Source organism: Athene cunicularia (assembly GCF_003259725.1).
Source record: "Athene cunicularia isolate RWA chromosome 23 unlocalized genomic scaffold, athCun1 chr23_part1, whole genome shotgun sequence".
NCBI classification, from domain to species: domain Eukaryota; kingdom Metazoa; phylum Chordata; class Aves; order Strigiformes; family Strigidae; genus Athene; species Athene cunicularia.
Genome location: NW_020799130.1, coordinates 2,830,996 through 2,848,116, shown reverse-complemented (window position 1 = coordinate 2,848,116; position 17,121 = coordinate 2,830,996). Strand labels below are relative to the sequence as shown.

General features: G+C 55.7%; 2 protein-coding genes across 2 annotated transcripts; one reads left to right on the top strand and one right to left on the bottom strand.

Annotated features, from left to right (window-relative positions):
• Nucleotides 1-41: 41 nt before the first annotated feature.
• Nucleotides 42-3,413, top strand: PPIE (peptidylprolyl isomerase E). Its single transcript, XM_026863427.1, has 8 exons — nt 42-146; nt 753-779; nt 977-1,058; nt 1,623-1,723; nt 1,844-1,967; nt 2,052-2,237; nt 2,835-2,977; nt 3,078-3,413. Exons 2-8 carry the CDS (start codon nt 777-779, stop codon nt 3,144-3,146), a joined length of 708 nt encoding a protein of 235 aa, XP_026719228.1. The 5' UTR covers nt 42-146; nt 753-776; the 3' UTR covers nt 3,147-3,413.
• Nucleotides 3,414-4,961: 1,548 nt separating this feature from the next.
• On the bottom strand, nt 4,962-12,004 carry LOC113488177 (bone morphogenetic protein 8A-like). Its single transcript, XM_026863220.1, has 8 exons — nt 11,863-12,004; nt 10,334-10,526; nt 9,338-9,486; nt 8,410-8,604; nt 7,703-7,801; nt 7,257-7,357; nt 5,695-5,881; nt 4,962-5,659 (listed from the first exon to the last, which is right to left on the bottom strand). Exons 1-7 carry the CDS (start codon nt 12,002-12,004, stop codon nt 5,732-5,734), a joined length of 1,029 nt encoding a protein of 342 aa, XP_026719021.1. The 3' UTR covers nt 4,962-5,659; nt 5,695-5,731.
• Between the last annotated feature and the right edge of the window lie 5,117 nt (nt 12,005-17,121).

Here is a 17,121-nt window from a genome sequence, read left to right as displayed (position 1 = left end):
CGCGGGGCCCGCGGTCTGTCCCGGCGCGGAGCGGGCCGAGGCGGGGGGCCGCGGGGCCGCTGTGTGTTTGCTGCCCGTGACCGCTCGCTTCTCTCTCTCCAGAAAAGCACCGGGGATTCGCCTTCATCGAGTTTGAGCTGGCAGAGGTGAGAAAGGGGCAAATCCTGGGGCCCGCCTCTTCCTCCCCGGACCCTTTCGGGCTGGAGCCTCTTCCCGGCGGGGACGCTGCAGCTGACGGAAGCAGGCGGGTTCACCGGCCACAGCCTCGAATCTCTCCCCAGCAGCTGGAGCTGCTGTTCCTCCTTTCCCATTTTCCCATTTGCTTTTCTTAATTTTCCTTCGGGCTGAAGCACGGCCACTGCCAGCCCACGCTGCTCCCGGGCTGCCCCCGGAGCTCAGCAGCGGTGGGGTGTTTCTTTCCTTCGTGGGCAGCACAGGCCGTCATATATTTGCCATTTTATAATCTGTCCTGGGTTTCATACACGAGATCTCTTCTCTTTTCCCAAATACTTTATGTAAGCGATAAAGCATCATACACAAAACGGGTTTACTGGATCGGTTGTGGGAAGACAAACCCCAGACACTGGTTTGGATGTTGCTTATGCAAGATCCATCAGTGCTTGCCCCCCTGGAGTAGATGGGGTTTAGGAAAATGGCCCTCAGTCTTGATTGCAGCAAAATGCTGGGGCATGTGTACGCTGAGCACGGAGAGAAGAAACAGCAGTAATCATTTTCTTTTGCTTTTTTGGCAGGATGCAGCAGCAGCTATTGACAACATGGTACGGACCCCGTTCCCCCTCGCCCACAGAGACGTGTGGCTTTGCCTTCTTCCCATAGCACAGAGCGAGGCCCTGTGTGGTGTGGGCTGCACAGAGAAAGCAAGCTCTCTTTTCCTCTGACCTCTGCAGGGGTTTGGGGGACGTGGGGATTTTTTTTTACCTTTTGGTGGGCTTTGTTTTGCTTTTCTCCTCTGCAGAATGAGTCTGAGCTCTTTGGCAGGACAATTCGTGTGAACTTGGCCAAACCAATGAGAATTAAAGAAGGATCATCCAGGCCTGGTGAGTTGGTGCTTGGGAGGGGAGAACATCCCTGTGGATGTTCAGAGCTTCGTGCATCAGCCTTTCTGCTTTCCTAGAGCCGGAGGCTGCATCCTGCCTCCCATTTGTGGATCTCAGGGATCTGAGCAGCATCCTAATAACCAAATAACCAAAACCACTCCTCAAGTCCTTGGGTGGAAACACTCTTGGCTGCACTTCTAATTTCCTTCATGCCCTCTGACAGAGGACACAGCACACACACACGCACAAGTCAGGCAAAATTACCCACACATCTGGCCACATCTGTAAAAGCAGATACCTGTAAAAGATACCTGCGTGGGGGTACTTGCAAGGATTAGGCCATGAGCTTGCACTGCCCTCCTCTGGGAGGGAGATTACTTTCTCTTTTCTTTCCCCACACTCTGTCTTTTGGGGTAGGCTGCTGCCCGCTGAGTGCTCCCACATCTCGGGTGCAATCTTGCTGCCGGTGCCGTGCTGTGCCCTGACCTGTGCAGCCCCGTGTGTGCTCACATGTGGCCCTTTAGTTTGGTTCCTGTGCTCTGACCCTCCCTTTTGCTGTCACAGTCTGGTCGGATGATGACTGGCTGAAGAAGTTTTCAGGAAAGACTTTGGAGGAAAACACAGAGGAGGGAGGAGCAGAAGCCCCCAAACCAGAGGTGCAGGAGGTAGGAAAAACAATTGGAGCCATCTGTATCCTGCTGTCCCGAAGGTTGAGAGTGTGGGGCCAGCTGTCTCTGGAGGCAGAGCAGAGGAATGTCAGCTTGCTTTTTTCTTTTCCTGCCCAGGGTGAGCCTCCTGCCAAGAAATCCCGGGTCAACCCTCAGGTTTACATGGACATCAAAATTGGAAACAAACCTGCGGGGCGGCTGCAGATCCTCCTGCGCTCAGACGTGGTGCCCATGACCGTAGGTGAGGAGAGGGTCAGCCTCCCCAGCGTGGTGGCTTCCAGCTGCGGTGCAGCTCTCACCTCTCTCCCCCTTGCCCCCAAAACAGAGAATTTCCGCTGCCTCTGCACCCATGAGAAAGGCTTCGGCTTCAAAGGGAGCAGCTTCCACCGCATCATCCCCCAGTTCATGTGTCAGGCTGGCGACTTCACCAACCACAACGGCACCGGAGGCAAATCCATCTACGGGAAGAAGTTTGATGATGAAAACTTCATTCTCAAACACACGGGGCCAGGTAGAGCCATCTCCCCAGGCAGGGGCTGAAGAGCGAAGTGGCTCAATATCATTTAAGGGCCACACTTGGGCTCTTCTGATCTAGACCGTGTTGATAGTAGCAGCCCTGAATGATAATCTGTGTTGGCCAAACGCTTCTGCCGCGGTGTGATCCGCTGTGTCAGACTGTCATGTGTCACTGGCATCCAGCCAGCAGAAATGCATCGTTCACTCTCCATCCACTGGTAATTTCCAGTATTATGTGATGGAGAAAGTTTCAAAGCTGCTTTCCTGATTGATTTTAAAGGAGGAATGTCGCAGGGTGACTGTGAAAAGCAGCAAAAAGCAAGCAGGTTTATCTCTGTACAAACAGCTTTTCTATTACTGCAACTAAAAATAGATGAGCAATCTTTACCCCTTTCCATTTTCCGTGCTTGCAAGTGTTTCTCTCTTGACATAATTGGTTTCCAGTCGTTCCTGTGGAGTTTAATATTCAGACTTTCTGAGAACCAGCAGCGTTTTGCAGGGCATGGGAGTGGGTTTGGGTTGAAACGACGGCTCATGTGCTGGAGCTCATTGCTCCCTCTCCAGCCATAACAACTGCACTTTTTGATCACAGGGCTGTTATCGATGGCAAACTCTGGCCCAAACACCAACGGCTCCCAGTTCTTCATCACTTGTGATAAAACAGACTGGCTGGACGGGAAGCACGTGGTGTTCGGGGAGGTGACGGAGGGCATGGACGTGGTGCGACAGATCGAGGTAGGTGCTGGCCCCCCCCCGGGGTGGCCTGGGCAGAGCCCAACCTCCTTCTCTGCCCTTGCACTTCCTGCCTTTAATTCCTGCTGCTCCTTTTCCAAAGGCTCAAGGCACCAAAGACGGGAAACCGAAGCAGAAGGTGATTATTTCAGACTGCGGGGAGTGCCCGTGAGCTCGGCTCTTGGAGGGGGCTGGATGGGGTGACCCTGGGCCCCCAGCAGTGTCCAGCTCCTGCGACTTCTGTCGAAATCCCCCTGCAAAGCTTCATGTGAGTGTGCCTGCGGGCAGCGCTGCGGGGCCCCCACCCGCCCCAGGGGAGGTGGAAGGTAGATCGCTTCTCTGCCTGCCCTGCCCTCTGCTGCCCTGAGCAGGGCAAGGCTGGTTCTGCTGCTGTCTTCTAGAAAGTATGTTTGGTAAAAATAAAACCTAGTTTTAAAAATACTGAGGACCTACTCGTGGCTGTTGAATTCTCTCCGTGTGAGGACAGTCTTTGCTTTTGAGCAAAGATGCTTTTTTGTGTGCGTTCGCTCTCCTTACCTGGTGCCTAAATCCTGGCTTCAGGGGAAGTTACCTGTGAACGAGCAAGAAGAGCAGAGCTGAATCTCTCATGTTTTTTTCCACAGCAGGATCTTGTGGAGATGTTTTGAGCGTGTTCCAAGCTCTGTAGTGTCCTTTCCCAGCAGCAGAGGGAGGCAGGTCCCTGCTGGCAGCCGTGTGCTGGGAAGCCAGCCTGCTCCATCATCTCCATCCGAGAGGGAGGGCGTTTACTGGGATGTGTAAGTGGGAGAACAAGGTCTGGACAAGAAGCAACCAGGAAAAGAGCAAACCCTTTGGGTGATAGAGGAAGAAAAAAAAAAAAACCCCGATGAGGCTGTAGGAAGGGATTTAATTTCCAAACTGTGGTTTGTAGAGCAGGAGAGCTCTACTCTTTATAGTTCCCGTCAGTGGGTGGCTCTGGCTGTGCCCCGTGAAGGTAACTGCAGCGTTGGGATGTGATTGATTTGGGGTTTCCTAGGAAATGGTGGCACTGGGCACTTCTGGGAAGGGGCGTTGGTGAGGAGGAAGGGATGTGTGGTTTTGAGCTTGCGCAGGCGTTGGCAGGAGGGCTGGGGCTGCCTGGGCAGAGAGGGCCAGGGGTGCAGGGCTGGGGTGTAGGGGATGTTTTTAAGAGCTTGTGCGATTGGGGATTTTGAGTTTTGCCAACCCAGCTGCTCACAGATGAGGGGTGGGGGTTTTTTTTCCATAATAAACACTGGGTGGCTTTTATTCACTTGCTGTTTTTCCACGCTGTTTGGGGGTCATGCATTGCCCTACGAAAGGGACAAGGTGAGATGGGCACTCAGACATGGCACCTGACAGACAAACCAACCCAGCACTTCCCCCCCCCCATCCCTTTTTGCTGTTTAAATCTCACATTTCTGAAGGCAGTCTGTGCAAACACCTTCAGCCACACCTTGAACCAGGGAGAGCCCTCCCTCAAGGGGTAGCTGAGGGAAGCCCTGGGCTTTTTCTCTGCAAAAGGCACCACGTTGCACAGAGCCGTGATTGCATCCTGAGCTGGATTTCATGTGAAATTAGTCAGCAGATAAAATTTTTCCAGAGAAGCGAGACCTTTTCTCAGGAAGCTGGGCATCGGCAGGGAGCAGATCTTTCTTATTTTGGTGGGTTTATTGGGATTTTTTTCCTTTGCGTTTGGCCAAGCCAGGTTCGTTATTTGTTTAGTGACGCAAGGTTCCCCGGGTACCCGAGCTGAGAAGCAGGCCAGGCCGTTTCCTTTTAAAATCACAGCAAATAAGTAACTTAATTGTGCAAATAGCACAGGGAAGGTGCCTGGGGCCGGTGCGGGCGCAGCCCCGTTGTGAGCCCACAGGAAGCATCCACCGGCGAGGACAGCCGCTCTCCTGGCTGGGGAGACACAGCCTGACCTAAAACTCACATCGCAACACTTTGGCAGGGCTCGTTTTCAAGCAAATAGGTACAATTTTAGCCGATCCTGGTGTATTTTTTCATTGCGAAATCCCGTCCGCCCAACAGAGCGCTGCTGTGCCGTGACATTTATTAAAAAACAAAGAGCAAGAGAAACTACGTGTTTACTTTCCAAACTAGGCGTTTATTTTATAACAGAGTTGTAGCTCAATATGGATTTTTTTTTTTTTTTCCAACTGGCTGAATTTTCTGAACTTTACGTAAACAGGAGCGGGTTAGTCAGCCAGCTATTTAATTGGCCGACGGTGTTTTCATTAAAGGAATTAAAAGCGCTGGGTAGAGGTGGGTTAGTTAGACATACATGGCTAGAAACAACCCCAGAGCAACTCGGATGCCGCCTCCCTTGGCCTAATTACCCTTCAGCCCAAACTGCCTCCACTGGAGACTGCAGCATCCTGTGAGCCAGCAGCGTGAGGGGAAAACACATCAGCCACGCACAAAACAGACACGGAACCAGCCACAAATCCTCTCTTTCCTATATATATATATATATATGTATATATGTATGTGTCTCAGTAAGTGTGGTAAGAGAATAAAAGTTTTATATTATTTACATCCACTTCTAGGAAGGGGTGGGAGGGATTTATTCTTACTATTTATTAATGGACTTCGCTATGATGCAGCCCATGAAATTCCTCTTCCACACACGCAGCAGAAACCCAGTGTCACATTGCTCTGGTGGGGATGGGATGGGATGGGATGGGATGGGATGGGATGGGGATGGGATGGGATGGGATGGGGATGGGATGGGATGGGGATGGGACCCGGCCGTCAGTGGCAGCCGCAGGATTTCACCACCATGTTGCGGTGCTTCTTCAGGATGACGTTGTTGTTGCTGTCGTAGTAGAGGACGGAGGTGGCACTGAGCTTCGTGGGGGCACAGCACGCCTTGGGCACGGCCTCGGGCTTCATCAGGTGGACCTGGGGGATGGATGGAGCCTGTGAGCACCAGTGAATGTGGCTCCGGGCAGAAGAAAAAGCACCAACCAGCTCTTAGCCGCAAAAAGCCTGGGTGAATGGGGAGATTATTTCTAGCTTTTTTGCAAAAATATTTATTCTGAACTCTGGGCAGTCCTCGTTGCAGTTTATATTGGATCGGGGCTCGTGGCACCACGCAGCCCCTTCATTAATTTGGGATTTCTGGGCACTTTTCTCACTGTAAATAAGCAAACAGGTAAAAAAAAAAAAAAAAAAAGTAAGAGCAGCGTGGGTCTCACTTCTGTGTGGGTAGGGGGTGCTGGATGCTGTTGCAATAGAGATTCTCCTTCAGGGCTCAGTGCTGCCCTAAATTTAACACACCGCACTAAAACCTTCAGCACACGACACCCCTCTGAACACAGCTGTCCTTCGGCTTGTCCATCCCCTGCTCAGGACACACGTTCTCCCAGTAATTCGCTGTAGAGCAGCAGCTGGGAGGCTCACAGGCTGCTGGACAGACTCAGCCCTTGCTGGCTTTACCCGACATGTGCGATTAATTTATTGCAGGGGCAGCCGAGCTCTCCCAGTTCGGAAGTCCGGTGTTTTTGCTGTCAAACCCTGCTATTTGCAGCACAGGCTGGGGCTGGCACAGCTCCCCAGCTGCGTTTGCCCCGGCGCTTCCCAGAAGGGCCAGATCCAGGCGCCAGGTGATTCACATCCTGCCCAAACGGCTCCGTTTCGGGAAGAGTGTTGGGTTGAGGGCTGATGGGTGGGTGTAGGGGGGGAAGGGGACCCCTCCCCACTGCTGCCAGGATCATGCCCAGCCCCGGATGGGGCCTCTGGCAGCTTCGTTAATGTAAAAATTAAACCCTGCCAGGCGACACCTTCAAAGGCTCGGCCAAGGACTCGGCGCTCCCTGTAATTAACGGCGAACACCGGAGCTGGTGTGAGTCTGCCATTGGGAAACCAAACACTCACAGGGCAGGAAATTCCAGAAATTAAAACACCGGCTGGGATGCGGGGTGGGTTTGGGAAAAATGGGGCATTAAAGCCTTCCTGCTTGGAATATGCTGAGCCCAACATTTGGGTGCTGAGCTGCAGCGGCGCTTTGTGGGACCTCGGAGCAAAGCCTCGCACACGGCTGGCGAGGAGGAGGATGCACGGGTGACACGATGCCCTTCACCAGCGGACAGGGCAGCACCCATCCCATGCACCCGCCGGGGCTTTAGTGGGAGCTGGAGCTAAACTGCACCCTCTGACCGGAATGCTTTCAAACCAAGGCATGCCCAGCCCCAAATTCAGCTTTTCATCAGGTTCTGCCTGCTCCCGCAGGGCCCCCAGCGTCCCCCCCCGGGGCTGCCATCGGCGTCGCACTGACCAGGGACTGCAGGATGGCATGGTTGGTGGCGTTCATGCAGGAGTCCAGCGGGAAAGCACACTCCCCCTCGCAGTAGTAGGCTGAGTACCCCTGCGGGGAAAAAAAAAAAAAAAAGGGTTTCCACCAGTTACACCACGGGCTTCACCCTTCTTGTGCCCCTTCATCCATTCCCCACCTGCAAAAACAACCCAGCCAGCTCCTCCCCGGGCAGCCGTGCCAGCAGCAAGGGTTTATGTTGATTTTTCGGACTGAGCCGTGAGTTGTTCAGGGTCACTGCTGAGGTTTGGGGTTGTGGCAGTTCATGTTTGCCTTCCCCGCGCCCAGCTGCCCTGCACGGCTGCAGATCACTTTATGGGCAGGAGAAGCCAGGCTGGAGAGAGCCCAGGGGGGGAGGATGATGGGTTTTGTTGTTCTTGGGTTTTTTTGTTTTTTTTTTTTCATTTACTTCTCCCAGTAGACAAGTACCAGCCAGCCGAGGTCCTGAAAGCTGACGTAGAGCTCATGGCGCCGGCAGACCTGCCGCCCGTCCGCGGCGTGGACATCGTCTGCAGGAGAAGGGGACAGGCAGCATCAGCCCCGTGGCGTTGGCGTCCCGCTCGCCCCGCCGCAGCCATCCCCGCTCAAGGGTGGGATTGAACCCGTACAACCGGGGTTAGGCCAGAGGAACAAAAGCAGAGAAGCTTCCGTTGTTGGATAAAGGGAAAATTTAATGCTCCCACATCAGGACAAGGGGGATGGCTAAGTCCCAGCTCTGCTCACAGAGGATTGGCCTCGAGGGGTTTTCCCAAGCTCAGTGGGCTCAGGAGAGCTGGGGCTTTCTGCTCCCCTCCTGCCTGACACCCTCCTGGGGTGATGCCCTTCCAGGGTGGCTTCAAAGCCAAGAGCAAGAATGCGAAAAGTCTGACATTCGGGTATTCTGAAAACCCCACGTAACACCATTGCCATGGGGGCATTCGCCCCAGACCCCCTGCACCTCACAAACTGCAAACAACCCCAATCCTAAAAACCCAGAGTGCTTCGTTCTGCTTCTCTTGGGGCCAAAACTGGGAGTTCTGACAGGGCAAGGCACTAACAGAACGTCCCTTGACCATGGTGGCAGCAGAGCCCCGTGTTTTCCACAGGGACGGTTTCTCACCAAAGCTCTTTTTCTCACCAAAAATTCCTGGCAGCTTGTTTGGATGCGGGAGGTCGTTCGTCTTCTTGGGCTGCCGCCTCCTCGGGGGCTTGGCTGCCCGTGTAATGCGTGTGGGGCCGGGGCTCGCCCGGAAAAACGTCACCATGAAGGGCTGCTTGGAGCGGGGTCCCCGGCGCCCCAGGAGCCCTGCCGAGCCCGGGTCGACGCTGTGCCCTACAGGGACAGGAGCACGCGGTGCTTTACTCTCAGAATAAACTCATTGGGTTAAAGCAAGGGGGAAAAAAATACAGGAAATTTGCAGCAGAGAGCTGTGGTTTCAGCATCCCAAGTGAGTGGGCGCCCACCCCAGCACTCCCATTCTGCTGTTGCCCCCCAGGAGGGTGCGTGATGGGCAGTACGGCCTCATCCTGCCCGGCCGTCACCCTGCGATGGTCACACAGAGCCAGTCAGGGGTTTAAACCAAGTGAGCCCCAAAGCGACTGAGTATCCCCTTTTGCCACTGGGGAGGAAAGCTCGGTGTGCTGGGAGGGAAGGGGGTGGATGGGGCATCCATGGCTGCGCGTCCTCCCCGCCCTGGGAGCAGAGATGCTCGCTGTGGCCCTCAGCACCGTGCCTGCACACGTGCAAAAGGCACCACTGGAGCAGATTTGATCCCGTGGTGAGAAGAGGGTTAATCCTCCAGCGCACACACACGCGAGGATCCCTCCAGGTAAGGAGTTAAGTGCTAATGGGGTTATTACAACCCACACCAGGAACCCCATTAGCATGAACGCCTTTGGGAGGCTTCCTGCCTGCAAACCCAACTGACTTCTGGCACCCGCAATTCTCCATCACAGCTGGAAATTTAAAATTGCAACGAGACGAACCCCACCCGTTGTGGCACCAAGAGGGCTCCGGTTCCCGGGGATCTGGCCCCAAACGCTGCTGGTAGGTTAGGCAGGCTCACCATCGTCAGTCTCCACGTAGAGTCGCAGCCCCAGGTTGTATTTCCGATCCACTAACCAGTGGTTGCTGGCGGCCGTGACGTCAAACACCAGCCAGCCCTCAGTCCCAGCACGCAGGTCCTGGACATCCAGCAGGAACAGGTCAGACTCCCTGTGGAAATGGGGAAAAAAAGTGAGCAGGTGAGTAACAGCACCCAAAGGGCACCAGCGATAATTCAGGGAAATGACTCCTCAGTGCTTGTGTCTGTACAGGTCCTGGCACAGCAGGGTCAGGACGGTGGCTCCCAGTGCCTCCGGCTGTGCTGGACATAATGGTGACACCCTGGCAGCTGCCCTGGGAAAAGCATCCGCCCAGCCCCGGCCGAAAAGCTGAGGTGTGGCATTGCCCGGTGGGAAAGCGTGGGAACAGCCGGCTGCGGCGGTGCTGCTGCCCTCGGCGCTTGCAGGGCGGTGGGAGGGGAAAGTACTGGGGCTGGTGCTTACGGGGGATCCCTTCCCCATCTTCATCCCTATATCTTTATCCTTATCCCCATGATTTTCATTCCCATCCCCATATCTTCATCTTCATCCCCATCGCCATCCTCATTCCCATCCCCATGATCTTCATTTCCATCCCATGATCTTCATTCCCATCCCCATATCTTCATCCTCATCCCCATATATTCACCCTCATCCCCATATCTTCATCCTCATCTCCATGATTTTCATTCCCATCCCCATATCTTCATCTTCATCCCTATCCCCATCCTCATTCCCATCCCCATGATCTTCATCCCCATCCCAGTATCTTTATCCCCATATCTTCATCCTCATTCCCATATATTCATTCTCAACTCCATGATCTTCATTCCTATCCCATGATCTTCATCCCCATCCCTGTATCTTTATCCCCATATCTTCATCCTCATCCCCATCTTCATCCTCATTCCCATCCCCACAATCTCCATCCCCATCCCCATCGCCATCCCTGTCTCTGCCCCCATCCCCGTCCCCGTCACCTGTTGGAGTGCTCGGCGGCGATCTCGTAGATGCTGACGTGGAGGGTGGTGTTGGCATGGCGAGTTACACCCCGCGCCTTGTAGATGCGAAACTCGGCGGCCGTCACCGACTCGCCCGTGGGCACCTGGGTCAGGTCGAACCTGAACTCCTTCCAGTACGGCTTCGGGGAGAAGATGTCCCGGTCCTGCTCAACTGTGGGGCAAAGGGGTCAGGGAGGGCTGTGCCCGGCTGCCGTGGCCTTTGCTGCACCACCAGCCTCCCCAACAGGCTGATCAAAGCCTGAAGACACCCCCCAAGTCCCACTGACCCAATTTTCCCCCAATTTGGGGACAAACCCCACTGGCTCCGGGTCCCTCACTCTGCTGCAAACTCCCATCTCTCCTCTCCATAATTTTTATGCACGCCTCTCCCATTTTTGCACAATCCCCCCCCAACTTTATTTTGCTGTAAACCCACCAGCCTTCCAGCGCTCTTTCTTTAATATTAATTAAAAAAAAAAAAAAAAGAAATCAAAAAGCACCAAGGCTTGGCTACAGCGGGAGCACAGAGAAGCTGCCCCTCACGCTGCAGTTTAGCGGCTGCAGCCCTTTGCACTTCACCAAAGAGTGAAAAACGCACCCAAAAAAAGCCGAGCTTTGGGGCTTGGCGGGACTGTCTGGAGCAGGAATTGAGGATTTTGCAAACCCTTCTGGCAGCAGGAGCGTGGGGAACAAAATCTGGACAGCCCAGGGCTTGGTGGGGCCATCGCAGGGTCACAGGTCCCCTCTCCCACGGGCTTTGGGCTGCTGAAATACAAAGATTTGGGCTGATGAAACGTAAAGATTTTCAGCCGATGCAAGACTGAGGGCGGGGAGGGGATTGTCAGGTCACCCCTCTGCAAAAATAAAACCTCCCTTTCTACTGACAATACCTACTTTCTGCAGAAATCCAGTGCACGTTAGGAAAGGAAAAATCTGGCGATTCCTTTTTTTTTTTTTTTTATGTCCATAAAGAAAAACCCACTGTCTTTACAGTAATGCAGCCCCACACAGTTTCTCTAATATGTAATTATTTTCTTCAAATTGTTCTTTAAAAATCTTCCAAGCTGCCATGACTGAATATAATTAAAGTGATTAAAGCTCCTCCTGCTTCAGGCACAAAAGCAATGCAACGAATCTGACCCAGCGCTTACTTTTTGAAACAAATAATTAATTAACTGAAGGAGCACGTTTTAAATGCGATTTTTAACCCATTCTGGGGGAAAACACATTCCAGATTGAATACAACACAAAGTGGCCATCCCCATTTCCATGGGGGGAGCAGCACAGCGCACCCCTCCAGACTGAACGCTGAGATTTTAATTATGCATCTGCAGGTCTTTTTTATTTTTTCCTTTTTTATTTTTTCCTTTTTTTTTTTCCCCTTTTTATTTCTTCTTTCTTCTTTTTCTTTCTTTTCCTTATTTTTTTCTTCTTTCTTTTTTTTCCCTTCTTTTTCCCTTTTTTTTTTTTTTTTAAAATCCCACGTTCCCTCCAGCTACTGGGCTCACCACAAGTTATGTTATAAAAAAAGCCCGGGGCCAGGCGGGCAGGGGCGGATGCGGAGAGCGCTTCCTGCTCCCGTGGGGAGGCCGCCCGGCCGGTGGCCAGCTGCGGGCAGGAGGATGCTGCCGGGAGCTGGACCTGGCCCATGCACCCCCTTGGAGGGGACACACACCAGTCCCCCCAATCCTGCTGCAGCCCCTTGGGCTCTTTTGTGCTTTTCCATTTCTTCTACCAACCCATCACCAACGGTTTAACACTCCAGGGCTGTTAAAGATGCTGCCGAAGCTACCGACGCCTCACGGCTCTTGCAAAATCCTTAAATCCCCCCAAAACAACCAGAGGAATCACCTTTTTTTTTTTTTTTTAATCACTGATAAACCCCCGTGGGAGGTCCTGCAGTCGATCCAGCGGCGACCAAGGTTCAAAGCAGCGTCCCCTTGGGGTTTTTTGGCCACCTGGGTCACCCCTTTGCTCCCCGGCATCAGGCAAGACCCAACCAAATACCAGCTCAGAAATCATCGTGTTTTCAACAAAAGGAAGCTGCGGGTGGACCTTCATCCAGGGAAGGGCAGGGGGGAGTTTTGTGGCAGAGCCAAGGAGGTCACAGGGACCCAGCAACACAGAAAAAAAGACCCCAGGGTGATTTTTGGCCCCTGGAGAAAGGTGAAAACCTTCGCTTTGTCATGAAATCGTCCCATCTACGTGATGGAGGAGTCTGAAGCTGAAGGCAGAGGGGGCAGGTGGGCTTGTGGGGACACCCAGGAGTGAGAAAGGCTAAAGGGGATGGCAATTAGCTCTGCGCCTTGACGAACCAAACGATCCAGACGTAATATCCAGCTGTCTAGTATTTGAGATGAGAGACTAGAAGGAATCCCGGCTTCCTCCCCCATTTTGTGGAGCAGAAGAGGGAACCCCCTCGGAAGGGCAGGGCCAAGGGCGAAGCGTCCTCTCCGGTGCGGGCGATGGGGGTGGGACTGGCCACGTTCAGCAAACAGCACCCCGGGGTGATGCCCAGCAGGTCGGAGGAGGTTCCACATCACCCTGGTTTCTGGCAAAATTATAAACGGCTGCAGAACGACCAACCGTGCGCAGCGAGGGAGCGCGTGGCGCATCCTGCCAGCGCTCAGCACCCTTTGCCCAGGCAGGAAAGTGGGTGCTCGAGAAAAGTGCTGCTGGTGATGGGGGTGCGCGGGCGATGGGCCCCCCCCAGCTGCGAGCCCGTCGCGCCTGGGAAGCTGCTATTGATTCGAGGAGGGTTGACTCAACCGCGCCGCCAACCCTCAATTATCTGTGGGCGGATTATCCGGATTGTGGATGAGACACACTAAAAAAACCCAACCCAAGCTCTTTGGTCTCTTTGCCCCCTCCTTTGGCATTTACTGTCTCACCCCTAAGAGCTGCCGCATCTTTCCCCAAAGCTGAATGCCACGACTATGCCGCGTACTCCCACCACTCAAAAAAAAAAAAAAAAAAAAAAAAATTATAGATGTACATAAACGGCTGTGGGGCCATGCAAGCCCTGGCTCCAGCTGGGCTGAGCCCTGCTGTGTGTCCCAGCCCCTGCGTGCTCCCGATCTCTTCCCAGAGATGGGGCGATGGGGCCGCCTGCCCTTCATCCTGCTCCCCAGGTTATTTTTAGCTGCACTTTTTCATTGTAAACTTTCTCTGTTTCTATAAACTGCGCATCAGTCATAATTACTGGTCCTGGCTGCTCCCAATGGTCCCCATGATCATTTCAGACACTAAATTAAAAGGAAATGCCAGGATATTCAACCACATCAAGTGCTCTGGATCCTAAAATAGGCTTAAAGGAGATGCAAGGAAGATGCTATCCTTTGCTTGCAAGCAGGAAAAAATAAGTTCCGGCGGCTTTCTGAAGTGGGGAGAGATTTAGGAGTTATCCGAAGTGCTGTGAAATGCAGCCGAGCCTCTGCCAGGCTCCCACTTTGTCTCACAAGTGCTTCCTCCATCCTCCTGAGACGAACCTGGGGAGCTGCAGGACGCGGGGCTCAGCACTGGGCACCCCCAGCCTGGCTGCATGCGGCTGCTTGGCCCCCAACTTGCATCCTCCCTGCTCCCCCGGCCCTACAAACAGCCAGCTGAGAGCACGGTGTCGCTGGAGTGGGAAGCTTTCCCCACTGAAAACACACGCGGCGGGTGCGTAGGGAGCACCCACACCTCTGCATGGCCTCGTCCTGCTCCGCCGCACCTCCCGTGTGTCCCTCGCCCTCTCTGCCAGACCCACCGTGGACACCCGGAGGTGCAAACGGCTGCAACACGAAGTCAAGAGTGGGACAATCCTGACCCTGCTGCTGACAGCAGTTGGATTTCGGCGGTAGCTGCGTGGGGGTGAAGGCGAGCGCCTGCCTGGCCGCCGAGCAGCACACCCCAGCTCCCTGGCTAAATTAAGGAGGTTGCCGTGAGCTCCCACCCCGCGCCAACGCAGCACCCAGGGCACTGCAGCTTTTTTTGCAAAGGTGCCTTCCTGTCCCAGCGCTCCCCGGGAAGGCAGGAACTGCCAGAAAGATGTCAGGCTGCGGGCAGAGCTGCCCCACGGCTTCATCCAGATGGGCCGCGGGGGGAGTTTGGCCACATCCCGGGGCAGCGGCGGGTGCTGGGGAGGGAAAGGGAGGATGAGCGTGCTGTGGTGCCGGCGGGTGGTCACAGGGGCTCGGGCACGCTGCAGCTCTGCGAGCCTCCTCCTCACCTTCCCGTTACAAACCTCCCTGCCCCGTGATTATACCCTGCACATAACTGTGACTCACAGCCGGTGGCTCAGCCCTGGCCGAGTAGAAATCTCAAAGCCCATCCTTACCCCAGGCTTAAAAATACAACCCACCTGACTCCTTCAGTTAGCGCACAGAAATAGCACGGGTCAGGTTTATATGAAATGTTTTATCTGCGTGCCGAGAGGCAGCGAGCAGGACGCGATGGGTGGATCCACCATCATCAAACCCAACTGAAGGTGCCCAGTGGCCACCCACGGCCCGGAGGCCCTCGTAGCCCCCGGCCTCACCACTTGCCCGGGCCAGCAGGCAGGCAGGGTGCTCTGCCTGCCCAAACCAGGACGTGTTTGTGCGCCGGGGAGGTTTGTCATTCCCTCTTCCCAGGAAAAAGGTGTGCCGTTGGGAGCCGCGCTCCGGCCCGGCTCACACAGCGCTACGTGGGGTGGCTGCGAGCAACGAGGTCCAAGTGCCCAATGGAGCACAGACTTACCCCATTTGCATGCCCCATCAGGGTAATTGTGCAGCAAATTATGCATGCAAATGGAAGTTAGCCTTCTCCCACAAAAATGTATTTAATTAACATGAAGGGGCTGACGAAGCCGCAGAAATCAAAGCCATTCAAATTGAAGGCTGGAACTGTGCTCCCCAACTTTCCCGGCTGTTCCAGGAGCACTGGGAAGGGGAGCGGCGCCAGCACCCCTGAGCCAGCACCGACCCCTCCCCGGAGGCCCCCCCCGAACATCCCACTCTGGTCTCTCATCAAACCCGGCCATTTTAAAGCACTTTTTGGTGCTTGTGCGTTGTCTTGAGTGTTGGGGGCAGCTGGGATTTGGTGCCTCGGCATCGCCTCCCTCGGTCCCGGCTTCCCCGGGATGCTGAGCCCCCACATCCTCAAAGGCTGTAGATGGGTGCTGGGTGCCTGCTCCCCTGAGCACCACCCAGAGCAGCAGGATCTGTCCCAGGGAGCTCTCTGGACTCTTTACACCCACACGTGGCAGAGGGGAGGCAGGAGAGGACTCAGGAGACGCCGTCAGAGCCCTCACTCACTCTTCCCTCCTCCCTAGGGTGCAGGTTCCCTCCCTGTCTGGGACCCCCGGGGGGGGTTTCTCCCCATTTTCAGAGCACTGGCTGTGGGGGACCCCATTCGGGGCCTGGAGGGGTACAGGCGAGGTGGTGCTCTCCTCTGGCACCACGCAGCGGCCAAATCCAGCCCTGCTCTGAAGAGGCATCCCCAAGCCTGAAACTCCAGTCCCATCTGTGCCTCACGGGCCAGGACGCTGCCCCGAGCTTATGAACACCCCCAACCTCGGCACAGAGGCTCCCCAAAAGCTTTGTGCTTGGCCTGGAGAGGGACACCCAAACACCCCTTAAAGCTGTGAGCACTGCCAGGGAAAAGCTGCGTATCCAAACGCCTGGTCTCTGCATCCCGCTGCGTTCGGGCCACCCCAGTGCCTGCGCGTTTTGGGGCGAGGGGAACCCCTTGCACCCCGAGTGCTTGTGTCCCCACCGATGCTGGCTGGAAATAGCTCTGCCGCTCACGCAACCGCCTGGAAATAGGACGGTGGCTGGAGCCTGGCATTGCTCAGTAACCAGCTGGACGGGATTCCAGCAATAATTAGCAACCTTGAGGATTTTATTTTGAACCGTGATTCAGTGGCCCACCGCGGGTAATTCTGTCCACCCTGCTGCTGGCTGTCCTGCCTGCCCCCCCCGCTCGCTCCGCAACCGAGTCCGGGGAGTGCGGGGGGGGGCGACGCAGCTCCCAGGGGCCGGACGAGCCCGTCTGACCCCGCGGCGCTTTGCAGCCTCCCTCGGAGACAGCGTGTGGGGGGAGCAGCCCAGGTCATTGCAACGTGGGGACAAGCTCGCCCAGTGGCCCCAGCTCGGTCCCAGCCCTCTGCCCCCCCCCGCTCTCCATCGCCGCTGAGCCGGGTTTGGTGCCGAGGCCCTGCCAGGGCCCGCAGCGACCCTCTCCCCGCACCCAGGGTGCAGCCCCAGGGCCCCCCTGTCCCCTCCCGCGGTTATTAAGCTCAGCTCCGGGCAGAAGAGGCTTTTCTCAAGAGGGGAGCACGGAGAAAGCCCCCCGGGACCGGGGGATGCTCGGGCCAGGGTCCAGGTTTGGGTCGGGGTCAGCTCAGTGGCCCGGGCTGGGCTGGCAGCGGGGGCTCCGTGTGCTGCTCCCCGGTGCCCCCCGGTGCTGTGGGTGACGACCCGGGGCTCGGCCCCCCGGTCCTGCCCGTGAGACCCGGACCCCCGGTGCCCCCCTCAGGCTCCGGTCCTGCCCGTGCGCCCTGGTCTGCTCCGGTGCCCCCGGTCCTGCCCAAGCCGTTTGGATCCTGCCCGTGTGTCCCGGTGCCCCCGCAGCTCCGGTCTCCCCGGTGAGCCCCGGTCCTGCCCAAGTCGCTTAGATCCTGCCCGCACGTCCGAGTCCGCCCGGTGCCTCCTCAGGCTCTGGTCCCTCCGGTGCGTCCCGGTCCCCCCGCAAGCCCCGATCCCCCCGGTGCCCCGGCGGGCTCCGGTGCCTCCAGTGTCCCGGGA

What these genes read in the sequence shown, in the direction of transcription:
- PPIE (XM_026863427.1), top strand. An exon ending in AGAAGGATCATCCAGGCCTG is followed by an intron (nt 1,059 to 1,622) that starts GTGAGTTGGTGC and finishes TTGCTGTCACAG; the next exon opens with TCTGGTCGGATGATGACTGG. An exon ending in CCAAACCAGAGGTGCAGGAG is followed by an intron (nt 1,724 to 1,843) that starts GTAGGAAAAACA and finishes TTTCCTGCCCAG; the next exon opens with GGTGAGCCTCCTGCCAAGAA.
- LOC113488177 (XM_026863220.1), bottom strand. Translation starts at nt 12,004, where the DNA reads ATGGGCCAGGTCCAGCTCCCGGCAGCATCCTCCTGCCCGCAGCTGGCC. An exon ending in TTTTTATAACATAACTTGTG is followed by an intron (nt 10,527 to 11,862) that starts GTGAGCCCAGTA and finishes TTTGCCCCACAG; the next exon opens with TTGAGCAGGACCGGGACATC. An exon ending in GGTACTTGTCTACTGGGAGA is followed by an intron (nt 7,358 to 7,702) that starts AGTAAATGAAAA and finishes TTTTTTTTTTTT; the next exon opens with TTTCCCCGCAGGGGTACTCA.